This window comes from Stenella coeruleoalba (genome assembly GCF_951394435.1).
Source record: "Stenella coeruleoalba genome assembly, chromosome: 2".
In the NCBI taxonomy this organism is placed as follows: Eukaryota; Metazoa; Chordata; class Mammalia; order Artiodactyla; family Delphinidae; genus Stenella; species Stenella coeruleoalba.
Window position 1 is genome coordinate 151,315,117 of NC_137147.1, and position 25,593 is coordinate 151,340,709.

The window sequence follows — 25,593 nt, forward strand, 5'->3', positions numbered from 1 at the left end:
AGTAAGCATGTTTTAAATTATTATAGTCTCTTTCAGATTGTTCTGGTATTTCAGATTCTTAATAGGCCAGTCCTCCTGTTTGTTGTGTCTGCTGACTGTTCTCCGTACTCTAAGGAAGAAACATACATTGTATCCACATGTGATTTGTAGTTTTTGTTTGTGTGCTCATCTTCAGCATGGATTATTTTTATGTGTGCATATGAGGAAATTTCATGTGTACTGGTTTGCAGAAGTAGAATTACTCGGAAGGGATACCTGAAGTTTAGGTTTCTCACGAGAGACGTTTTTTCGTCTCTTATCCAGAGCCCCAGGAGGAGACATGCTTCACTTTCTTGGAGTTGTGGACAGAGATTTTATGTGTCCATTTCACTGAGAGTGTAGCCCTTCTCAGGCTGTAATTGCATTTTCAGCTTTCACCTCTGTACCTATATGAGCATTAAATTTCCAGTCTTTATCCTTTATATATAGTCTCTAATATATATATGTATAATATATAATATATTCATATATATAAAATTTCAGATACAGATATGGATAGCTAGATAGATATATAGATATATACCTTCATAGGTATACCTATATAGATATCTATATCTATATCTGAAATCTTTCCAAATAGCTTTTTGTCAGCTTTTGAGATTACCCTGGCTATAAATTGCTGATAAGGCTTTTCTTTTGCATAGGTTTTGAACTGAACTATGTACTTGAAACTTTTGTTTATTTGTTATATTTTTATCAAGCATTTTATGTGTTCATAGCATTTTGTCTGCTTGTAAAATTGCTTGTTAAAGTTTGTAAAAACTTTAACCTATGCTGCTGAAAACAGAAAGCTAATTTCTTTTTATGTTTTTCTGTTTGTCTTATTTTACTGTAGGAGTTTGAAAGCTAGATATCCTATTTTTAATGTAACTCATGGTCACCATAATGATTTCCATAAGCATTTTCAAATGTTTATTTTTTGTAAAATAAACAAAAAACAAATGTTTTTTGTAAAAACATTTTTCAAATGTTTACTTTTGTTTAACAAAATTAATAGCAAAGTAATTTTTAAATTTCTCATTATGGAAGAATAGTGCTTATTCCCTCCCTGTTGTGTATCCTAGTAATCATTAGTATAAAATGCGAACTTATATACTTCATTTTTACTTTTTATTCTGTTTTCCTTCTGTTGTAGTAACATTAAAAAATCTTACAACATTTTTTCGTGTGTTTTAGAAAACCCATCCTTTTTCATTTTTACCCTCAGGTTTCCCACTCCTGAGTTCTTAATTTTATTTGTCCATGTTCTGGAACATTTCTTTGAGTAATTCAGAAAACATGACTAGATGGTATATTTACTTAGTTCTTACATATCTAGGAATGTCTCTTGGCTTCACAAGTGAACAACAGTTTACCAGGCTATAAAATTCTTAGGACATTGTGTTAGGTAGGTTCAAGCCAACTGCTGAAATAAAGAGGTCCAAAGTTACAGATCAAATAAGATAGAAATTGAATTCTCTGTAATCTAAGACTTATTATGTAACAGCAATCAATCTAGGCCTGATAGATGGCTTTGTTCCACGGGGCCATCTAAGCTGGTGGGGCCACATATATCATCACATCATTTGGCTTCCATTTCTGTGTCCAAGGTGGATGCTGCAGTTGGCATTGTTTTTTAGCCAGTGGAAGGGGAAAGAGGACGTCCATTGCAAGTAGATTTACATGTAAGATAATGATCCATAAGTTTTATACAGCACTTATATTCATATTCTGTTGTCTCAGGTTTGGCACATAACTACACCACTCTTAAGGGAGGCTGAACTTTGTTGAAGTTACTTTCTTTGTTTGAGTCCTTATTCTTTCTTTCTTGCTCCCCTCCTCCCTCCCTTTGAAATGTTAATTCATGCCATTTTCAATTTTTCTTTAAAATGGAAGTTTTATTTTTTTTAATTTTCTTTTTTTCAGACATTTAAAAAAATATATAAATTTATTTATTTTTGACTGAGTTGGGTCTTTGTTGCTGTGTGCAGGCTTTCTCTAGTTGCGGCGAGTGGGGCTTACTCTTCGTTGTGGCTCACAGGCTCTAGGTGCATGGGCTTCAGTAGTTGTGGCACACGGGCTTAGTTGCTCTGCAGCATGTGGGATCTTCCCAGACCAGGGCTTGAACTCGTGTCTCCTGCATTGGCAGGCAGATTCTTAACCACTGCATCACTTCCAGTTCCCTAAATTGGAAGTTTTATATCTTAATTTTATGTATTCATTTTATATCAAGGATATTAACTCTCTGTCATGTTTCTGGAAAATCTTTTTTTAAACAATTTTGATATTTGCCTTTTAAATCTGTATATCATGTTTTTAGTACTTTTCCTTTTTAGTACCTTTCCTTCCCTTTATTCATATAGTTTATATTCTAACATATAGATTAATTTCTTCTCTTATATTGACTTAATAATTATTACATCTAACTACCTTTATACAAATGTATGGCCTTTCATTACAACTCTTTGCCTGTTCCCATTAGCTGTCTTTAATAGCTGAAAAACTTTTATATCATCACCAGGGAGCTTATAGAAGATACTGATATCAGAGCTTAAGGAAAATGATGGCTTTGCCTAGGTGCCCTCCTCTAGAGTTGATGTAGTTTAAGTTGCCTAGAGTGGCTTCCTCTATAGTGAATGTAAGTTAGACACTGTGTGGTTTAACAAAGAGAACCCCAGAAAAGTAGCTGAGGTCATTGAAAGAACAGATAATTAGCTGCCATAATTTCAATGAGGGATTTTACATGCCTTATTGTAGAAAATATGTTTGGATTATTTGTATAGGATTTTAGAAGTAGCTTTAATGTGTAATTACCTTAAAAGTCAGTTTGTTAACTAGGAAATGAGAGATAAATAACTTAGTTGCTAATATTGTTTTTGAAGGGAGAAATTCAGAAATTATATTTTTTGAGAAGTTAAAGGAAGACAGTATTCCTGCTCCTCGCTCTGTCGGCAATATTAAAATCAACTTTACCCCTCGAGTATTCCCAACTGCTCTCCGGGAATCACAGGTAGCAGCAGAAGAGGAGGTTGGTATACTTGCTGTTAGTTACAGTGACCACAATGAAAATATTTTTTATTCCATATATTGAAACTGTTACTGGGTCTGAATTTTTAAAGTATTCATTAGGCTAAAGATATTACTTCATGAAAAAATTTAATATTTCCTTTTGAGAAAAATATATTTTGCAGGATTTTTATTTCTTTTTTGGCTCCAGAATGCTGATGAGAAAACACTGGTTTAATATCCAGTGTTGTTGCTTATCCCAGGAGATAAAATGTTGCATGTGCATTTATTTTATCAAATACATCATTTTCCATAATAGATTTGTAAACTTTGGGTCAGTGTATGTCGCGGTAAGAAAAGATTTGTAAATTTATTATTTTATTACAATTAATTATTAATATCAAGTATTTCTAATGTGACATTTGGCATTAATATCTTTCATTCATTTATAAATTCCTGAGCTCTGGGATTTTGAATATTGTATATTTAGTTGTGTAAGCAGTAAGAACTGTTTTTTTTTTTTTTTTTACTGTAAGGTGTGAACTGATACCTCAATTGAAAAGTTGTGGAAATAATTGAATCTCCTTGAGATATAATGACACTTAATAAATATTAATTTTTTTCTTATTATTAATAGCATATTTCTATATTTTATTATTTATAAAAGTATCTCTGTAACTATAAAATTATAATTTTAAAAATCATTTATATATTTTATAATGTAAAAAATATATATATATACATTATAAACAAGAAAAATAAAACAATATTCACATGAACTCCCAGAAATTTGGATGAAATTTGGACTAGAAATTTTTATACATTTGATCTTAATCAGCTAGTGAAGTTTAAAAAAAAGCTTAAAGATGTATAAAAACTAGAAGTTTAAAATCACCACCATCAATTATTTTATCAGTCTGCTCAGACTGCTGTAACAAAGTACATAGACTGGGTGGCTTAAAGAACAGGCAATTACTTCTCACAGTTCTGGAGGCTGGGAAGTCCAAGGTCAGGACGCTGGGGTGGGGTGGGGTGCCAGCATGCCTTCTGGTCTCTTCCTCTTCTTATAAGGACACTAATCTTACGATGGGAGTCTCATCCTCATAACCTCATCCAAGCTTAATTATCGCCCAAAGGCCCCATCTCCAAATACCATCACATTGGTGATTAGGGCTTCAACATATGAATTTTGGAGGACACAAACATTCAGTCCATAACAAATAGTATTTCCATCTTGTATAGGAAGATGGAAAATCTAAAAGTAACTTTTAATAAAACAAGACTTTTGTGTCCTTCATTAAACTTCATTCTCATTTCAGTGGCTACATAAACAAGCAGAGGCGCGAAGAGCAACGAATACTGACATTCCTGAACTTTGTGATTTAAAAGAAGAGGAAAAGAACCCAGAATGGTTGAAGGACAAAGGAAAGTAAGTTGTTTGAACTCTGCCCATGAGATTTATAATAAATTTATGTAGATATTAATACATATTTTCTAGTTATCTTGACATATGTGTGTGTGTGAGTTTGGGGGAGAAATAATGCAAATATGCCAATTCTGTAGGTAGTGCTTCCATATTTAAAAAGTCAGATCTTATAACAAATAAGGCTCTTTTTTTTTTTTTTTGCGGTATGCGGGCCTCTCACTGTTGTGGCCTCTCCCGCTGCGGAGCACACGCTCCGGACACGCAGGCTCAACGGCCATGGCTCACGGGCCCAGCTGCTCCGCGGCATGTGGGATCTTCCCAGACCAGGACACGAACCCGTGTCCCCTGCATTGGCAGGCGGACTCTCAACCACTGCGCCACCAGGGAAGCCCCAAGGCTCTTATTTTTATTGCTTTTGTATTTATATGTCATGGAAATGAAAAATATCACGTCTTTTGGATTGCTTATCAAAATCCCTTTTTAAATCACTTAATGTTTAACATAAGTCCTTCATACTACTTCCCTTAAAATCATGGTTCTTTGGGGACTTCCCTGATGGCACAGTGGTTGGGAGTCCGCCTGCCAGTGCGGGGGACATGGGTTCGAGCCCTGGTCCAGGGGGATCCCACATGCCGCGGAGCAACTAAGCTCGTGCGCCACGGCTGCTGAGCCTGTGCTCTAGAGCCCATGAGCCACGGCTGCTGAAGCCCGTGTGCCACAACTGCTGAGGCCCCAGTGCCTGGAGCCCGTGCTTCACAACAAGAGAAGCCACAGCAATGAGGGGTCTGCACAACGCAACGAAGAGTGGCCCCCACTCGCTGCAACTAGGGAGGGGCCTGTGTGCAGAAACAAAGACCCAACACAGCCAAAAATAAATAATAAATAAATTTATTAGAAAAAAAATCATGGTTCTTTAAAACTAGAGCTACTTTGGTTAGTCATATCCATCTTTAAAAGATTATCAAATTATCCTATAAATTTTCATTTTATATCCAGACAATCCTTTTATTTATTTGTATGTGACTCTATGTGTAAACTTTTAGACAGTTAACAACAATGAATTCTGCTATATTCTGTGGTAATTCGAGTTCATATTTTGAGGCAATTTTGTAGATATTATTTATCTCATTTTATACACTTTTGTATTATTTTCCTATTGCTGCCATAGCAAACTACCACAAACTTAGTGTCTTAAAACAATGCAAATTTATTATCTTATAGTTCTGGAGGTCAGAAGTCTAAAATGGGTTTTTCTGGGCTAAAATCAAGATATCAGTTGCAATCCTTCTGGAGGCTGTAAGGGAGAATCTATTTTCTTGGGTTTTCCAGCTTTGAGACTGCCCACATTCCTTGGCTTATGGCCCCCAACCAGCAGTTGCGTCACTCTGAACTTTGCTTCCATAGTCACCTCTCCTTGTCTGACTCTGGCTCTCCTGCCTCCCTCTTGCTTTTATAAGTGCCGTTGTAATTACATTAGTCCCACTTGTATAATCCAGGATAATCTCCTACTGCAAGATCCTTAACTTAATCACATCTGGAAGGTTCTTTCTAACTAACCATTTTAGTTAATATATTCACAGGTTTTGGGGATTAGGATGTGGACATCTTTGGTGGGGAGATTTATCTGTCTAACCACAAAATCTGTGTTTTTCTTTTCTCATCTTCTCTCTGTTCATCCTTGGTCTTTTCTCGTATCTGATAACAACACCAGAGATTGATTTGTGGAGTTGAGCTGGAGTTAACAATTTTTCTGAAGTTCAGAAGCCTGGGGCTGACAGGTTTGTTCCTCTTACTCCCAACAAAAATCCCCTCTGCTTCTTCTCCATCTATTAAACCATTAAATAAATATCTGTTGATTACTTGCGGTTTGTCAGACTGTAGGCTAGGCTCTGAGCTACAGAGATCAGTAGAGAAGAGGGACATATACAAGTACTTATAACACTGTGTGGGAAGTACAATACATAGAAAATACAAATACTTATAACACTGTGTGGGAAGTACAATACATAGAAAGAACAAGGTAAATGAGAGTACAGAAGAGGGGCACCTAACCTTAAAGGAAGAAAGGTAGTTTCAGGAAGAGCTTCCTGAAGAATATAGCACCTGAGCTCCTCTTAATGATAAGTAGGAGTTTCAGGAGGAAGGACAGAAAGGCAATAGCAGAAGAGACAGTATGAGCAAAAGCTCAGAGGCAAGAATACTGTGATATATAGGTCAGGAACTGGGTAGTTTATTGCTTGCTAAAACATAAATTTGGTGCTAGGAATAATGCCAAATGAACCTAGAAAAATAGGCAGTGGCCTTGTGTTATTCTTACATTTTATTCTGTAAGGTGGGGAAAAATGTGTTGCAGAAACTATGGCAGAGGTCTTGAACCATTATGACATTGTTATAGGGTGAAGAGGAGAGCAGTGTGAGAAATATTCAGGAGGTGAAATAGGGAGGACTTCTTGAGTGATTGTTGGGGAGTGAGAGAAGAGTAGTTGTGGGCGACTTTGGGTTTCTAGTTTCAATGATTGATTATATGATGCCACCAACTGAATTAGAGCACTCTAGAAGAGGGCCATTTAGGAGGGAATGTAGGTAAGTTCAGTTCTGAATATGTTGAGTTTGAGCTGCCTCTTGGTCAGTCTGGCTGACAGTGTCCAGCAAGTTTGAAACTCAGGGGAGAGGCCAACAGTGTATTATGGATTTGGAGGTTATCAGCATTTACCTAGCAGTTGATTTACAAGAGTAGGTGAGATATCTGAAAAGAGCACGTAGACCAGAGGAGTAGTGGCCTAAGGATAAAACCCTGTGACCTACCAACATTTGAAGACCTGGTAAAATAAAGGAATACACAAAAATACTCCCAGAAGCCAATGGAATAGAAACTTTCAGAGTTTTTGTTTTGTTTTGTTCTTCTTTAAGAATAGAAAAGGTTTGAATAGATGTGTAGATGAGACAGAAGAGGTGGCTGAACTGTCCTCGAGAAGAGTGGAGAAAATTGGGTCAAGGCCAAAGGTAGATGGTTTATCCCGATTTTGTTTTTGTTTCTCCTCTTGTTAAAAGTTGCATTCATTTTTACACTTTATGATAAAGATATATCTTTTGAAAAAAATTTACATCGCACATCAATTCAAAGTCCCCCTTGGTTTTTTTGTTTTTTGTTTTTTTTTAACATCTTTATTATAAGTGCTTTACGTGTGTTAGTGTCTGGTTTATAACAAAGTGAATCAGTTATACATATACATATGTTCCCATATCTCTTCCCTCTGTCATCCCCCTCCCTCCCACCCTCCTATCCCACCCCTCTAGGTGGTAACAAAGCACCGAGCTAACCTCCCCGTGCTATGCGGCTGCTTCCCACTAGGTATCTATTTTATGTTTGGAAGTGTATATATGTCCATGCCTCTCTCTCACTTTGTCACAGCTTACCCTTCCTCCTCCCCATATCCTCAAGTCCATTCTCTAGTAGGTCTGTGTCTTTATTCCTGTCTTGCTACTAGGTTCTTCGTGACCTTTTTTTTTTTTTTCTTAGATTCCATATATATGTGTTAGCATACGGTATTTGTCTTTCTTTTTCTGACTTACTTCACTCTGTATGACAGACTCTGGGTTTATCCACCTCACTACACATAACTCAATTTCGTTTCTTTTTATGGCTGAGTAATATTCCATTGTATATATGTGCCACATCTTCTTTATCCATTCATCTGTTGAATGGACACTTAGGTTGCTTCCATGTCCTGGCTATTGTAAATAGAGCTGCAATGAACATTTTGGTACTTGACTCTTTTTGAATTATGGTTTTCTCAGGGTATATGCCCAGTAGTGGGAGTGCTGGGTCATATGGTAGTTCTATTTGTAGTTTTTTAAGGAACCTCCATACTGTTCTCCATAGTGGCTGTATCAATTTACATTCCCACCAACAGTGCAAGAGGGTTCCCTTTTCTCCACACCCTCTCCAGCATTTATTGTTTCTAGATTTTTTGATGATGGCCATTCTGACTGGTGTGAGATGATATCTCATTGTAGTTTTTTTTTTTTTTTTTTGCGGTACGCGGGCCTCTCATTGCTGTGGCCTCTCCCGTTGCGGAGCACAGGCTCCAGACGTGCAGGCTCAGCGGCCATGGCTCACGGGCCCAGCCTCTCCACAGCATGTGGGATCTTCCTGGACCGGGGCACGAACCCCGGAAGGATTGGGGTGGGAGTTGGAGTCAGTTATGGCAGAACAGGAATAAGAAAGTGCAAAGGAATAGAGGGGGATGAGAGTAGGAAAGACCAGCAAATACGAACTTTCATGTGAGGACAAAGAAGAAGCATGCTTTTAGATCAGCCCAAAGATAGCAGGTTGATGGAGATGGTTAGAAAGTCCTTTGGCATAAGATGTTTTTGGTGCTGGGACTGGCTAAACATCTTAGTGTTTGGTCTGGTCTTATTTTTGATATACTAATGCTGTGATTTCGATTTAAGTGTGGAAAGAGCAGATAAGATCATTGAGCTGAGGTTGGCATTTGACAAGTACAGCAAAAGACGTGTGTGTGTGTGTGTGTGTGTGTGTGTGTGTGTGTGACTGCTGGCAAAAGCAATGAATTGCCAGCAACCTCGTGCAAAAGTGTACTTGGTTGCAGTCAGGTGTGACTGGTAGATTGTAATCACTTCAGTCTGTTGTTTTTTGTACCTTTTTGCCTCACTGCCTCCAATTAGGTAGAATAGGAAAGAGAAGCAAAATAGGAGAAGAAAAGAGTTAAAAATGAGGAGAGATGGAAGAAAACTTAGTAACTAGTGACACCCAGGGAAACAAAGTACAGTTAATCATAGTGCCAAGTACAAACAGATAAAAGGAAAGGTACTAATTATTAGAGAGAAATGTATCCTCTCTGGCAATGTAATGCAGTACAAAAGACAGAAACAGACATAATAGAACCCATTCAGAAGCAGTGTTGAATTTAAGCCAAAAGATAAAATACTTTCATCTCCAGAGGCTTTGTTTCATGCTAGCCTTCTATATTTACACAGGCAAAAACAATCCAACTGTCCTTTATTGTTTTTAAACCCGTGGGTAGAAGTGGACAAGACTTCCAAAAGAGCAGTAGTTTGAGAAAATTGTTTATGGGATTGTATCTACTCAAAAGAGACTCTTAGAAAAAGCCATAGAATGTTTTCATTTTTTTAACCTAGCATTCTATTGCCAAGTCTTAGTTTTAAATGCCAAATCTGCCTTTCAGGAAAATTTATAAGCTTAGGTAATTTTATTTGCTCATGAGAACATTTTACCGTTGGCAATTAATATTGTACCAGATAGCTTTTTACTGAGAACGTCTCACATAAAACAGAGTTTCTGTGCTCTAATTTATATATTCGCATGGTGTGTTGTTATTTAACAGCCTTACATGACTCAGAATCTGTAAATAATAGCTACCCTTCCAGTCACTTATAATCATATAAGGTTAGATGAATTGTTGTTCTGTCCCACTGATGTTACTTTGTGCTTGAGTTTTAGCATGCGTTTTTTTGGATACTCTCTTAACCCCAGTCTGAAAGTTCCTTCTTCCCCCACATTAGGACCACTTGAATGCCATCTGCATACCTCACTCTCTACAGCAAATTGTAATGTTAGATAGGAGGAAATTAAGGATATATAATTCTACAATCTAGCACCCAGCATCATATTACTGTTGTTACGTAAAATTACCTACATTAGTTCTAGTGTCTGAATTTTCTTTTTTTTTTTTCTTGGCCTAAGTGTCAGATTTTATAGCCTGCCCAATACTCCGTCCTTTTAAGACTGAGGCTCTGCTTTGCTTTTACTTATTCTCTTTCCACCCAAGTTAATTCTCTTCTGAACCCCAGCTTTGTGTGTGGAAGCCTGCTATTTGATGACCGACTAACCTCGTACCAACTTGTGCCAGTCTGAATTTCTGTTTGCTTGCTGTTTGTGAATTTTCTGTAGCTGGATTCTATCTGCCTGTCTGGATGTCCTTTTACTTCACGTTGGACTTTTTGTTACTGATTGTTAACCACCTGTTACCATCTTCTCCCAACACAGCATACAGTTCTACTTGCCAGATTGAATTTCTTTCTAGCACTTTGGTTTGGATCCATGCCCTGGCAAGGACTGTGAAGAGTTAGCCTACCACAGTTTCATAGGTGCTGACAGAAGTCAGGAGACTCATGAGTCAAAGAGAAAGGACTTTACTATTCAAGTCACATCAAACAGCATGACCTTCATGTTGGTTCCCTCTGCCCCTAAAGTCCCATGGGGCCAATGCAGAGGGGAACCCAGGTGGATGCTGTACACACAGTAGGTTTGGTACCATAGCTGAGAAGACCAAGCTTAAGGAACATGGTTTTTTATAGAGGATTATTAGCAAACCTGTCCAACTTTTACCTCACAAGGTGATGATATCTTTATTATACTGAGCAGTGAACAAATCTATTCTTTGCCCCAGAGAGAGACACTATCTCTATCTTCCAAGGCTGTGCACTATACAAACATCTTTGAAAAGATAGTCCCAAACAGAAGCTGTCAGTGCATCTGACATATGACACGCAGGGTAAAAGACCCATGGAGAATTGTCTCCCAGTATCCTCTTGTACTTGCCTACTTTCAGAACAGATCTGCCAAATCTGCCTTGCTCTGCTGCATTTTTAACAACTTTATTTGTTTATGGAGATAAGACAGTTTTCTTATGCTGCTACCTTTTGCCTGACTTAAAGAAGTTTAGAAGCCATATTCTAAGATGACTTCTTTGACATAATTATAATTTTGTTTGTTGATTGTATGTATTTTACAGCCCATAATATTCTGTTGCAGTATAGTCCCTATAATGGCCTAACTTGTCACTTTATTTTGTATGCAGTATCCTTTTCCTCCTTCCATCCTGAGTGCTAAATTGTACTGGTTGATGTTCCTTCACTAAGGTGCACTAATACTCAGTTTTAGAAGCTCTTGAGATACCAAGAATGTTTTCTACCCACATAAGATGCTGAAAGAAACCAGGACCTTAAAAGTCTTTTGAGGGGTAGGTGGCTGTTAGAGTCCTTATTACCCACAAAACAGAGCTGTTGTGTCTTGTATTGGAATATGTGTTACTCTCTGCCTCCATTGCTGTTTCTAAGCCCCACTGCTTTTTTTTTTTAAATAAGCAAACATTGTTATAGTTTAACTGGCAGATTTTTTCTTACTATATATAAAATGACGGTGTGACATATAATCTGTAACATCTCAGTATAAAAAGAACAGTACTACCAACGTACAAATTCTACATCTTGCTTCCTTTAGTCATTTTTTTTTTTAAATTAATTTTTATTGGAGTATAGTTGCTTTACAATGTTGTGTTAGTTTCTACTGTACAGCTAAGTGAATCAGCCATACATATACATATATCCCCTCTTTTTTGGATTTCCTTCCCATTTAGGTCACCACAGTGCATTAAGTAGAGTTCCCTGTGCTATACAGTATGTTCTCATTTGTTATCTATTTTATACCTAGTATCAATGTAAGCCCCACTGCTTTTGACTTCTCTTAACTCTTTTCTGCCCCTTTCTTTACTTCCCTCCACATTGCTTCTTTCTTATCACTCCTGCTTCTTGTAGCTTCTCCTGTGCTGAACTGTTGCTCAAAATGTTTGGCCCTTTTGGCCATTGCCAATCAGAATGTTTCCTTCTTTACAAAGTCAAACCAATCAATCGTCATAAAAATGACAGGAGTGTTTGCAATTCTCCACGTCTCTTTTGTTCTTTCTGTACAGTCAGTACCATAAGGACTCAATATGTTTTGAATGAGTACTTTTGCATAATTCTTTTCATTGGCATTGCTTTATTTGGAGCCATCAGGCGAGACTTACTGGTTATTAGCTTCTCTGTTTAAATTTGGTGTTCAAAGGCTACTGCCCTTAAGACAGGTTTAATTTTTTTTCCCTTTCCTTTTGAAATTCAGCTGTTTCTGAGTTCAGAACCATTCTGAAAGCCATAAAGCAAATTATGCTTTATTGGATGTTTGTACTGGTATTGAAGTTTAAAGAATATAATGTTCATTTGGATTTATATTTTAATATATATGTAAACATTAAAAATGTTTAATACTTCATATTTCTTGCTATTATGGCTCCTACAGTGGCTCTTATTTTTTTAAATTTTTATTGGCGTATAGTTGATTTATAATGTTGTGTTAGTTTCAGGTGTACAGCAAAGTGAATCTGTTATACATATATATATATATGCACTCTTTTTTAGATTCTTTTCCCATATAGATCATTACAGCGTGTTGAGTAGAGTTCCCTGTGTTATACAGTAGGACCTTATTAGTTATCTGTTTTATATATAGTAGTGTGTATATGTCAATCCCAATCTCCCAGTTTATCCCTCTCCCCACTTTTCCCTCCTACATGCTACACTGGTTTGTTTCCTACATGCTACACTGGTTCTTTTAATACTGCTCATTGTAAGCTGTTCTTCCCTTAGAATCTGGGAGAATTTTTCTGTTAAAACTGTTACATTATAAAACTGTAAACTTATATTAAAGATGAAAAATGGAGCTCCAAATAAATGTATTAATATAAGGTTTATATAGATATAGCCCAATGGAATACATAGCCCAGAAACAACCTTCACATATGAAAATCATATGGTCAAATGATTTTCAACAAGGGTGCTAAGAATATTTAATGGAGAAAGGTTGTTGTTTTTCAACAAATGGTGTTGGAAAAACTGGATATCCAGTTTTCATTTCATTTTCAGCCTTTATTCCAAAGAATGAATTTGAACCCTTACCTAACACCATATACAAAAATTAACTCAAAATGGATCAAACACCTAAACATAAGAGCTAAAACTATAAAACTCTTAGGGGAAAACATAGGATTCTTCATGACATTGGATTTGGCCATATTTCTTGGATGTAACATCAAAAGCACAGGCAACAAAAGAAAAAATGGTTATTTTGGAATGCGTCAAAATTAAAACCTTTTGTGCATCAAAGACACTGTCAACAGAGTGAAAAGACAACCCATGGAATAGAGAAAATATTTGCAAATCATATTTCTGAAAAGGGTTAATATCAGAGTACATATAAAGAACTTCTACAACTCAACAGCAAAAAATAAACAGCCTGATTAAAAAATGTGCAAAGGACTTAAATAGACCTTTCTTCAAAGATATGCACATGGCTAATAAGCATGTGGAAAGATGTCGAACATCACTAATCATTCAGAAAATGCAAATGAAAAGCACAATGAGATAATACTTCACACACAGAAGGATGGCTATTATTAAAAAACAACAACAAAAAAAACAGAAAATAACAAGTGTTGGTGAGGTTGTAGAAAAATTGGAACCCTTGAACACTGTTGGTGGGAATGTAAAATGGTGGTGCACAGTAGAGAAAACAGTATGGAGGCTCCTCAAAAAGTTAAAAATAGGCTTACCATATGAGGGAATTCCCTGGCAGTCCAGTGGTTAGGATTCCATGCTTCCATTGCAGGGGGCACGGGTTCGAACCCTGGTTAGGGAACTAAGATCCTGCATGCTGTGCAGCATGACCAAAATAAAAAGAATTCCCATATGATCCAGCAGTTCTGTCTAGATACACACACAAAAGTATTGAAAGCAGGGACACAAACAGATATTTGTATACCCATGTTTATAGCAGCATTATTCAGAATAGCCAAAAGGTGAAAGCAACCCAAGGGTCTATTGATGGATAAATGAATAAACAAATGTGATTTATCCATACAGGAGACTATTATTCAACCTTAGAAAGGAAGAAAATATTGTCACGTGCTACAACATGATGAACCTTGAAGACATTATGCTAAGTAAAATAAGCTAGGCACAAAAGGACAAATATTGTCCTTATATGACTCCACTTATATGAGGTACCTAGAGTAGTCAGACTCACAGCGACAGAAAAAGAATGGTGGTTGTCGAAGGTAGGAGGGAATGGGGAGTTATTGTTCAATAGGTGTAGAGTTTCATTTTGGGAAGATGAAAAAGTTCTAGATATGGATGGTGCTGATGGTTGTACAAAAGTGTGTAAAGTGTGTATGCATTTAATGCCACTAAGCTGTACACTTAAAAATGGTTAAAGTGGTAAATATTAAAATTAAATTAATTTAAAAAGAAGGTTTGTAGTAGACACAATAGGTTATCTAGCCAACATTTATCATCTCCTTTTATCCTTGTTGGCGGAGTCCCTATTTTGTTTAGGTGTGTAGACCTTGCCTATGTGACTTAGGGTGGGGACCCTGTCCCAAGTTCAGCTATAAATTCTGATTGACTGCAACAAATCAGGATTACTTTCATTACACTGCAGGTGTGTGTGTGTGTTTTATGTATATATGCAGTAATGTGTATTATAATATTGTTTATAAAAGCTAAGTATCGGGAAACAAAACACGTAAGTGTCTCTCAGTAGGAGGAGACTGGTTTTAGAAATCCTTGCACAAATGAGAGAGTGGTCTGTAAAAATCTCTGTAAAAAAAGTATATCTCTATATTTATTAACATGGACAGATGGTCATATTTTTGAATTTTTTTAAACATTCCCAAACAGCAGTATATAGCATTGAGGAGTGAAACTGGAGAGAGAGAGAGAGAGAGAGAATGGGTAGAAGGATTGAGAACAGGAGAAACTGGTTGGTTTTTTTAAGGCAAAATATTTTTTAAGGGTAGATATTTTTGGTCAGTGAGATGGGAAAGGAAGTGAACTGGGAGATTTCTGGGCAAGGTTTTCTTGCTCTCAAGGAGCATATACCAGAAAATACTGTCCCATTTTCTTCTAATGAATATTGTGCCTGAATGTGGCACCTTGAACTATGCATGAGGAAAACCAGCTCCAGGATGAAGTAGCTGCTGAGTCCAGTAGGGTGGAGAAATGGAAGGAAACTGAGGCCTTGATAAGATCCTTGTTCTGCTGATCATATTGGGCATGGAGCCTTTCCCTCTGAACTTGTTTAATGTGAGGCGATCTATTTCCTTCCTTGTTTAAACCAGTTTGAGTTGAGCTTCTGTTCCTTGCAGTCAGAAACATCCTAGCTGAAATGAGACATTTCAGAAAGGTAAACTGTTCCCACAGAATTAGCTTTTCTAGTTTGAGGAAGTTATTTTAAACTTGAGTCAGGCTCAGGTTAAATGTCACAGTGGTGTCATTTTACCTTTTATTCATGATTTGCTGTCTCCTTTTATGGGTCTACTTTTGAAGTCATCGTGTTTATTATTCTAGAATTGTAAAGTGTAGAGTACAATCGACTGGAAATGAATACAATGTACAAAGTGTTGTTTTTATGGCACTTTTATATTTGGCAAAGTATTTTCTATTTTCCTTGGTTTATGCATTTTTCGAAATACCAGGAACTGTACATGAAAAACAAACAAGACGCTTTATGTTTTAAATACATCCTTTAATTATGTACATCTCTTTATTTGAAGAGAATTTTGGAAGGTTTGAACTGAAAGAGTGTATTTATTAGGATGCTTTTGTTTTGCAAGTAACTGAGAAACCCAATTTAAACTGACTTAATGTTTAAAGGAATTTATTGGCTTATATAACTAAAAAGCTAAAGGTGTGTTACATTTCGGGTAAAGCTTGATCCAACAGCTTAACTGCCTTTTTATCCTTTTCATAATTCAATAGTATCAACTTTATTCTAGTGCTAGCTCCTCCCACAGTATGAAAGATGGTCAGCAACAATTTGGGCTTATATGCTTTCTTCATTTGTGTCCAGCAGGGGGAGTTTTCCCAATTTTTCGTTCTCCAACTTTGGTAATAAAATCACAGGCTTCATTCTCAATAGACCAGTTTAGGTCATAAATCCATCCCTTCGTCAATCATTGTAGCAGGGTGGATGGAAATATGCCTGTTGGCTTAAGCTGTTGATTGGCTACCCTTGGAGGTGGAGGTGAGGTCAGGCCCGTTCAGATTACATGCTGATGTATGGAGGATAGGTGGGCTTAGTGCCACCCGCAATGTCCATTTTACAAGGAATGGAAAGAAAGGAAGCCATCCATCCCCTGTGCCAAATATCATTAGATATTATTTCTGTGTTTCTCTTTTAGTGTTACATTGCTTTTCTTTTATGTTTTCGTCTCATTAGCAAATTGTTTGCAACAGAAAACTATTTGGCAGCTATTAATGCGTACAACTTAGCCATAAGACTAAATAATAAGATTCCACTACTGTATTTGAATCGGGCTGCTTGCCATCTAAAACTGAAAAACTTACACAAGGCCATAGAAGATTCTTCTAAGGTATGTGTATCTATTTATTTATATATGGTGCTTTAAAATTGTTATGCTCCTATTTATTGGTTTAAATGATGCCCTTATCTTTTGTCAGTTAAATTTGAATAAGTGAGTTGCAAGGATTTTAAGAATCTTGCTTTTTACATCTTTTTACTGAAAAAAAAATTCTTTTTTTTATTTTGTCCATGCCACGTGGCTTGCAGGATCTTAGTTCGCCAACTAGGGATCGAACCTGTGTCCCCTGCATTGGAAGCACAGAGTCCTAACCAATGGACCCCCAGGGAATTCCCCCCCCAAAAGAATTTTTTTTTTTTTTAATGGACAAGGAACTAGTGTTTCTTGAGACTTCAAATTAGATTAGAGATCCCCTATCAATTGCCCTGGTGTATCAGTTGAAGTTCAGAAGGAAATTAGTAAATGGTTGTCAGTTTGTGCTCACCTTTTTTCTTATTAAAGTTTTGCAGACTTGATGCGAGATAGAAGAACACTTGGTGTCACTACCGCTTGCACAGTAAAAGGATATCTCCATGATTATTTTTCCATTTTCAGAGTAACTTAGTAAATTCTAATTTCCATTATGAATATCATGTCATTATCTTAAACTTCTAGTTTTTTCTGTTCCCCCCCCCCCCCATATCAAAGTAACTTGTTTTAAGGGAAATCACATGCAAAATCTCTTATGTGTCTCCTTGAGATTGAGGATATGGAGGAAACAATCAAGTCCTCGTATTTTTTTTTTTTTTTTTGCGGTACGCAGCGGGCCTCTCACTGTTGTGGCCTCTCCTGCTGCAGAGCACAGGCTCTGGACGGGCAGGCCCAGCGGCCATGGCTCACAGGCCCAGCCGCTCCGCGGCATGTGGGATCTTCCCAGACCAGGACACGAACCCGTGTCACCTGCATCGGCAGGCGGACTCTCAACCACTGTGCCACCAGGGAAGCCCTAGTCCTCATATTTTGATCTCATTAAGCTATTGAAGATGTGACAATATTTTTGTGATCCAGTTTTCCTTTTAGTAGCATAATTTCAGGCACAAACAAATATTTATTGAATGAATGAATAAACGGAATCACCAAATTTAAATATAAAAGCATTATATATAGTATATATAATACTATAATTAATAGCATTAATTAAATTAATGCTATTTAATCATCCCTGCTAGTAAAGGTAAAGCTGTAGAGGTTTCAAATGATAAACTAAATCATAAGTTTGGGGGCAAGGGTATGAATCTCATATAGGAACAATTGAACAAGTCCTAAAATTGTTCAACATAAATGTATGTAGTTGATAAATTCCTGTCCTAGTTAAGCCAAAAATTTAGGTGGGTGAGGGCTTGAGGCTTGTTTTAAAGTTGAGTTTTATCATGTTTTTGCTCAAGTGTAAATTAGGAAATTATATTTTTCCCTATTTTTTTTTCTTTTTGTAAGGCACTAGAATTATTGACACCACCTGTTGCAGACAATGCTAATGCAAGAATGAAGGCACACGTACGACGTGGAACAGCATTCTGTCAACTAGAATTGTATGTAGAAGGTAAGAAATGACAGAAATGTTTTAAGTTCCAAGTTATACTCTAAAAAAAATGTCATTGCCATTATTCAAGATGACTCCATTATTTTATACGTTTAGCATTTAATTTATTCTTTGCAATTTCTGAGAAAACAAAAGATGATTTGAAATATTTTAAAAAATCATTGTTGTAGAAGGGAATTAACACAAGATATAAACATCTCCCTAGGTCTAGGGAGATGCTGTAGTATCAGACAAGTTTTTTTGTGGAAAGATGTGTGATAAATGAGTCACTTAAGATATAATGGAAATTTCAAAATGAGCTTCTTTGGTCAGACACACAGACACTACATACATACATACATACATACATACATACATACATTCATAAGCTCAGAAATAACTGATCTACCACAATGTATGATCAATTGCTTATTTTTGTGAGACCGTACTAAGGTTTGTAATTCAGTCTCATGTGTATGGAAGCCATATTTATTTAATTTTTATTGTTTTAATTTTTATTGTTTTTCATTTTTAATGTAATTAAGGACTATTTGCAGTTACTCATATTGCCCCCGAGTTTTATCTTCAGTGCTCTTCTTCCCATACTTCCCTACCCAGATTCCCGTTCAGTTTCCCTTTATTCAAGGCCTAAAGGCCTATTCCTGATGATGTCTTGCCAGGGAATTGGCTTTAACTTATAAAGTTTTATTATTTCTGACTTGTTTGTAAGCTTGTTTCTGCCATTTTTAGGTTTTTCCAACCAAAGCATCCAAATTAGGTTTATATGCCTATCCTTTTTTTTAAGAGTCTTATTCAGCTTCATGAGGATAAAAATGATCAAGACAGGAATGAAACACTGTAAGCATTCTTTAGGAATTGCAGCATCCTAGACTTTTTTGAGCTAAAAGGACCCTCCCTTCATTTTAAAGATGAGAAAATGGAGACTTAGAGACATTAAGTGATTTGCCTGAAGTGGCATGGCAAATCAATAGCACCTGGAAGTCAAGTTTCCTTAGAAATTCTTCTCACTGATATTTTTGTTAAAGATTTAGATCCAGTTATATATTTTTAACAACCAGTCCACAATGCTTTCCTTTTTAACCAATTTTCCTCAAAGAAATTTTGTAGATAGGATAATTAGAAAAAAAAAGAGAGCACAAACTATAGTCTATAAATTATATAAAGTATGGATTGAGTCTACCAAAATTATTTTTTAAAATCTAGAATTTTGAAAGAAGATGACATTTATTACTTTTTCATGGAGGTGATAAAAATGTCCTTTTGATATATGAGTTTTGAGTCTATTCATGCTTTAATGAATTTAAGCTGTTAGCTTATTTGTATTTCAGTTTAAAAAAACTGCTTCTTACTGAATCTTGAATGAAATCATAATTATTTCTGAAATTACTGAAAAATTTCTTCAGTCTCTTAGAGACCATGTATGTGAAAATGGGAATCTGACTAAAACCCGTTGCTTGTGCTGAACCATGGATTTAATGATTCTTTTTATTTTTTAAAAATATTGTTTAGATAACACAAGTATTTATAAAGTATTTTATTCATCATCATTGCTATATAAATATAGGCCTACAGGATTATGAAGCTGCCCTTAAGATTGATCCATCCAACAAAATTGTGCAAAATGATGCTGAGAAGATTCGGAATATAATTCAAGGAACAGAACTAAAATCTTAATGACTACTAGAAGCAACTAGGTATTGTACTAGGTATTGTTCTAAGTTTTACAAAAATAACTGGAGGCATTAGGAATCTGTGCATATTATGGCTGATTATACAGAATCACTTTCTCTTTAGTTCTGTACAGGGCAGAATATTATAAATCTGTAGAAAATGAAATGTTTGATTTCAGTGGTTTTTGAATAAGTAAGTCAAAGTAAGAATAATCTATTTTAATTATTTGTTTCATATTACAACATAATTGTATTTTTTTGTTACTGAATTCAGCTTGCCCTTATAACTAACAAAATATTTGTTGGTGTGATTACCAGGACGCTTACTGATTCATTTTTAACAAGGAGAAGTTTAAAATAAACGATTGTATTTATAAAGTATTTTTGTTTGTATTATATACTACTCTATTTAATTGTCTGAATGATTGGGCTTGGTATAATCAATACTGATGTTTTGACTTAGTCTCCAAATGCACAGGACCTTCTTTTAAAAAAATACTGCTCCGCTACCTGTTGTTTGAGGTTAGAACAGTTTACCCTAGTAAAACAACTGTTTGGGAAACCTTATCTTCAACTTTAGTTGTGGGAAGTGTTTGCCAAAGTGTCGATCATATTTCATAACACTATCTGGTGATGATAAATTTTCTAGTGAGATTTTTTCTAGTACCTTCAAGTACATCAGGAAAAAAACAAAAGAAGGCAGCAGGGACTTCCTTAGTGGCCCAATGGTTAAGAATCCGCCTGCCAATGCAGAGGACATGGGTTCGAGCCCTGGTCCGGGAAGATCCCACATGTCGCAGAGCACCTAAGCCCACGCACCACAACCACTGAGCTTGCACTCTAGAGCCCGAGAGCCACAACTACTGAGCCTGCGTGCCACACCTACTGAAGCCTGTGCGCCTAGAGTCTATGCTCCGCAACAAGAGAAGCCACCACAATGAGAAGCCCACACACCGCAACGAAGAGTAGCCCTTGCTCGCTGCAGCTAGAGAAAGCCCGTTCGCAGCAACAGAGTCCTAACACAGCCAAAAATAAATAAATAAATTTATTAAAAAAAAAAAAGGAAGCAAAGGTGAAAATGTTAACTTAGAGTGTTATGATACTGACACTGGATTGCACCACCACTTGTGTTGTATCTGTGATGATGCAAGCATTAAGCAAAACCAGTACAGCTTCCCTTTTGCATCCAATAGTTGTCACATTTCTCTGTGATTATATGTAGAGGATTTTTAGGAAAACAAAACAAAATTTTTCGGAGTAAGTTTTATAGTATTTGTTCATCAGGTGTCATTCAAGTAGATCATAAAACAGCCTCTTTCTTAAAGAAAAAATGCAGTACTTTTTTGAATATGTAAGAGTATCCTAGTTCAGCAACCTTGAAATTTTTTTTTTTTTTTTTTTTTTTTCTCGGTACGCGGGCCTCTCACTGTTGTGGCCTCTCCCGTTGCGGAGCACAGGCTCCGGACGCGCAGGCTCAGCGGCCATGTCTCACGGGCCCAGCCGCTCTGCGGCATGTGGGATCCTTCCAGACCGGGGCACGAACCCATGTCCCCTGCACGAGCAGGCGGACTCTCAACCACTGCGCCACCAGGGAAACCCCAACCTTGAAATTTTTACTTCTATAAAGCAACTCTTGATAAATTCTATAGCAGTTCTGCCCAGTTATCAGACCTTCTGGTGAGACAGGATTGCTTTTTTCTTATAATCAACCTTTGTTTGGTTTTTTGTTTTAATTAATTAATTTATTGGCTGTGTTGGGTCTTTGTTGCTGCAGTGAGCAGGGGCTACTCTTTGTTGTGGTGCATGGGCTTTTCATCGCGGTAGCCTCTCCTTTGCCAAGCACGGGCTCTAGGCACACGGGCTTCAGTAGTTGTGGCACTCGGGCTTAGTACTTGTGGCTCACAGGCTCTAGAACACAGGCTCAGTATTTGTGGTGCACGGGCTTAGTTGCTCCGCGGCATGTGGGATCTTCCCGGACCAGGGCTCAAACGTGTGTGCCCTGCGTTGGCAGGCGGACTCTCAACCACTGTGCCACCAGAGGAGTTCCCCTGGTTTGCTTTTATTTTTAAAAATAAATGTAACCAAAATAGAGGTGGTTCTTCTGTTTGACACATACCAGTTTGACATTCAAAATACTTTAACCAAACTAGTCTTTCCTCATGTTCTTCCTGTTGCAGGAAAAATGGGGCACGTGAGTATGGTCATGTCCCAGGTCTTGGGTGAGTCCCTGGGATAGGCCGCCAAGTGAGGGTCCTTGGCTTCGCGTAGGAAAGAATTCAAGAGTGAGCCATAGTAAAGCGAAAGCAGGTTTGTTTAGAGAGATACACATTCCATAGTCAGAATGTGGTCCGTCTCAAAAGGCAAGAGTGGTGCTGAGGTGTGGGGGGGGATCGTTTTTACGGCTGGGTAATTTCATAGGTTGGAGGATTATTCCTACTATCTTGGACAAGGGGCAGGGATTTCCACAGCCCACTTTTTGGCCTTTTGTGGTCAGCCTTGGAGCTGTCATGGTGCCTGTGGATGTATCATTTAGCTAATGTATTGATATTACAATGAGCGTGTACTGAGGCGCAAGGGCTACTGGAAGTTGAATCTTCTGCCATCTTGGACCTAGTTGGTTCTAACTAGTTTTTTTTCTGCATCCTCAATGGCTGTGTCATTCTTTTAAAGGTTGTGCCCTGCCCCCTTCCCTCCTGTCTCATTCCTATTACTATCTCAGTCAGAAAACAAAAACTGGCCCCAATAGCTACCATAAGAGCAAAAGAATCTATTTTTGGAGGAGGTAGAAGAAGGGAGTCTTAAGTAGTTATTTATTCTTTTTGACCCTATCCTCTAAGTCTTGGTTTAAAAGCAACAGACACTCATTTGTATTCACTTGACCTTTTTTATGAGCAATCTTCTATTAAGGGACTTCTGTCTTAGACTGAAGTAGTGATAGAGTTAAAATATAGATATAGACATTCCCATTTCATTTATGATAAAAACATGTTTCCCAAATAATAGTGTGATCATTAAAGCCTATGAATAAAATTATTAAAAGAAAAAATTGTCATGGTAGTCCTTTGACATGACCAAGCCAAAAAAGGAAGGATTTATTACTTGCAGCAAGTAAGGAGAACACTGGGGATCTTTCCTGAGGCAGTGTCTCCCAGAACAGCAAACTTGGGGAAGTTTTAAGCTAAGGGTCCATGCATATTCATGAAGGAGCTTGAGCAGAGAATTCTGCATGGAATTGGGCAAAGGTCAACAGAGTTCCAAGCTTTAGTTGATTGAAGTCATGAAGGTCAGAAAAGGTCAACATCATCATCCCTTAGCTTCCAGTAGATAATGGTGGTTGAGCCCTGGAAGGGGGTTAAATTCTTCAAAACAGCTCAAGAAAGTGCTTCAGGCTAATCTTTACCATTGAAACAGATCTGGGAAGTCTTTCTTATCTGATTTGTTGTCTTTGTTGTTGTTCCTTCTCTTGCCTGATAAGAGTACTTTGTTCTTTTGTTCCCTTAAGATTATTATTACTGAGGGCAAGCATTGTGGCCAGGCTTAGATCACAAAATGGCTTAGGCCTAAAATGGCTTCTCTTATGTCAGGAAAACCATGCCTGGATCTCTTTCTCTGAGGACCCCCTACCATAACTGCTTATTACATAAATACACAGTGTACACATTAATTAAAGAAAACTTTTCCGCTAAGTTGGTAATAAATATCAAAGCTATATCACAATTTTGCATGCAAAGGAAAAACTGCTAGTTAGTCCATTTTGCAATTGATCCTTTATAGAAATAGGAAATGTTAAAAAACAGAGTTCAAAGTCTGAAGACCTAATTGGCCTTATTCAGTGATTCATAATTTAAGCAGTATCATATCTAGGAACTAGAAGCGCCCTCTGAAGGGTTGTACAAAAGGGAAGGTTTTTATAGAAAGAAGGGTGGGGCACAAGGGAGCTATTGATGAAAAAAAATAATGGATTATTTTTAGGCTAAGACATCTTTTTGCTGGGAAAGGTTTTGTCAGGCAGATTGCTTCTTCTTCCTTTAGGGGGTTGGCGGGAGTTGGAGAGGGCCCAAGTGACAGATTACCTCTTGGTGCTGACCAGCAAATTCCAAACTGATTGATTAAGATTACATTTCTGGGAAAGGTCAAAACTGCAGTTAGGTTAGGTATTAAATCATGGGCTTTTAACACAAGTGCTGCCATTTTGGGCCTGTGATTTTTCTCTTTAACAGAAATAATAGGAAATAGGAATAGGAAATAATTAGATTATTGTTAGACTAGATTTTTATTTTAGTTATTATTTAAAATATTTATTTATTTATTTATGGCTGCATTGGGTCTTTGTTGCTGCGCGTGGGCTTTTCTCTAGTTGCGGTGAGCAGGGGCTACTCTTCGTTGCAGTGCGCAGTTTTCTCATTGCGGTGGCTTCTCTTGTTGTGGAGCATGAGCTCTAGGCGCACAGGCTTCAGTAGTTGTGGTGCGCAGGCTCAGTAGTTGTGGTGCTCAGGCTTAGTTGCTCCACAGCATGTGGAATCTTCCCAGACCAGGGCTCGAACCCACGTCCCCTGCATTGGCAGGCGGATTCTTAACCACTGCACCACCAGGGAAGTCCTAGACTAGATTTTTAAAAAGAGTATTTCCTTACATGCCACTTGCCTCTTGACTGACAATCGCGTGAGAGTCAGCTAGGGTGGGTAAGTAACTAGTTTCACAAAATGTGTCTCTATCTCATTAAACGTGCTTAAGCATTTTGTCAGGGATGCTCATTTCCTCCTTTCTTTCCAGAAAGAGAACTACATCAAGCAAAAAAAGGTTTGTCCCAGACCAGGTTTGGGATAACTTTTCTTTTACACATTTTAGCTTTTTACTGACAGAGGTAAAAGTATTACTCCTAATAGATAAATGCTGTCTAATAGTTAAATGGAAAGTAAACACATGTATTTAAGTAAACATATCCTGTTCCAGTTTCCTAGTATCACAAAATACTAGAGCTGGACAGTAGTTACAGCAGTAAAATCAAGTATTACAGGAACTATTACAATAGGAGAAAAGAGCACTCAGTATAGAACTGGGTTCAATTCCTACTACAGAATGGACAGGTGATGATTTATAGCCAAGGAGCAATAGTGGGGTCGGGGGGAAGTGGGGAAGGGGGTGGCTTGTCAGTGGATAGAAAATTACTGAGAGGAAACATCAGGGGTAGGGAGATTCTGGCTAAACTAACCTAACAGGATTCCTGCTGAAGGCAGGCCATTTTGATCAGATATCACCTGGGAGAAGGTGAGAGATGAGGAATTTGGTTAGATATTGAAGGTGATCAGATGTTGATGGTGGGATTGTGGTTAAACCGATTTAACAAGATTTTTTTTTTTTTTTACATCTTATTCTCTTCAACTAATCAACATGACCACCGGTGACACAACACTGTTATTGACACACGACACTCAAAAGTGGGGCCTCTTTTCACTCCAGGGGGACAAGTCAGGTGAGTGGGGCTTCCCTCATGGGGGCAAAGGAGTCGGGGCTGCTCACCTGAGGGGCGGGTGTCATGGAACCCACCTCTTGGTTGTGATGGTTTCGAGTTTCCCCACCATTCAGGATTCATGCCCATGCTCCCTTCTGACCTCCATATCCATAGCAGTTTCAAGTTTCAGCCTAAGCTCAGATCAGTTTCTACTCTCCCCTTTGCTTTCACCAGTGACCCTGTGACCCTGTGTTGAGCTCCTC

General features: G+C 37.5%; 1 protein-coding gene across 3 annotated transcripts in view; it reads left to right on the forward strand.

Moving 5' to 3' along the window:
• DNAAF4 (dynein axonemal assembly factor 4) overlaps positions 1–24,679 on the forward strand; it is a 78,682-nt gene extending 54,003 nt beyond the window's left edge. The window contains exons 5-10 of one of the 3 annotated variants that reach the window (XM_079912120.1): positions 2,901–3,046; positions 4,344–4,453; positions 16,527–16,680; positions 18,103–18,208; positions 19,773–19,902; positions 24,652–24,679. In XM_079912120.1, coding sequence (XP_079768246.1) covers positions 2,901–3,046; positions 4,344–4,453; positions 16,527–16,680; positions 18,103–18,208; positions 19,773–19,882 — 626 coding nt within the window. In that variant the 3' untranslated portion in view covers positions 19,883–19,902; positions 24,652–24,679. Of the gene's footprint in view, positions 1–2,900; positions 3,047–4,343; positions 4,454–16,526; positions 16,681–18,102; positions 18,209–19,772; positions 20,221–24,651 lie in introns of those variants that run through there. The other 2 variants (XM_079912119.1, XM_079912121.1) reach the window with 2 other exon arrangements.
• The last annotated feature ends 914 nt before the right edge of the window (positions 24,680–25,593 follow it).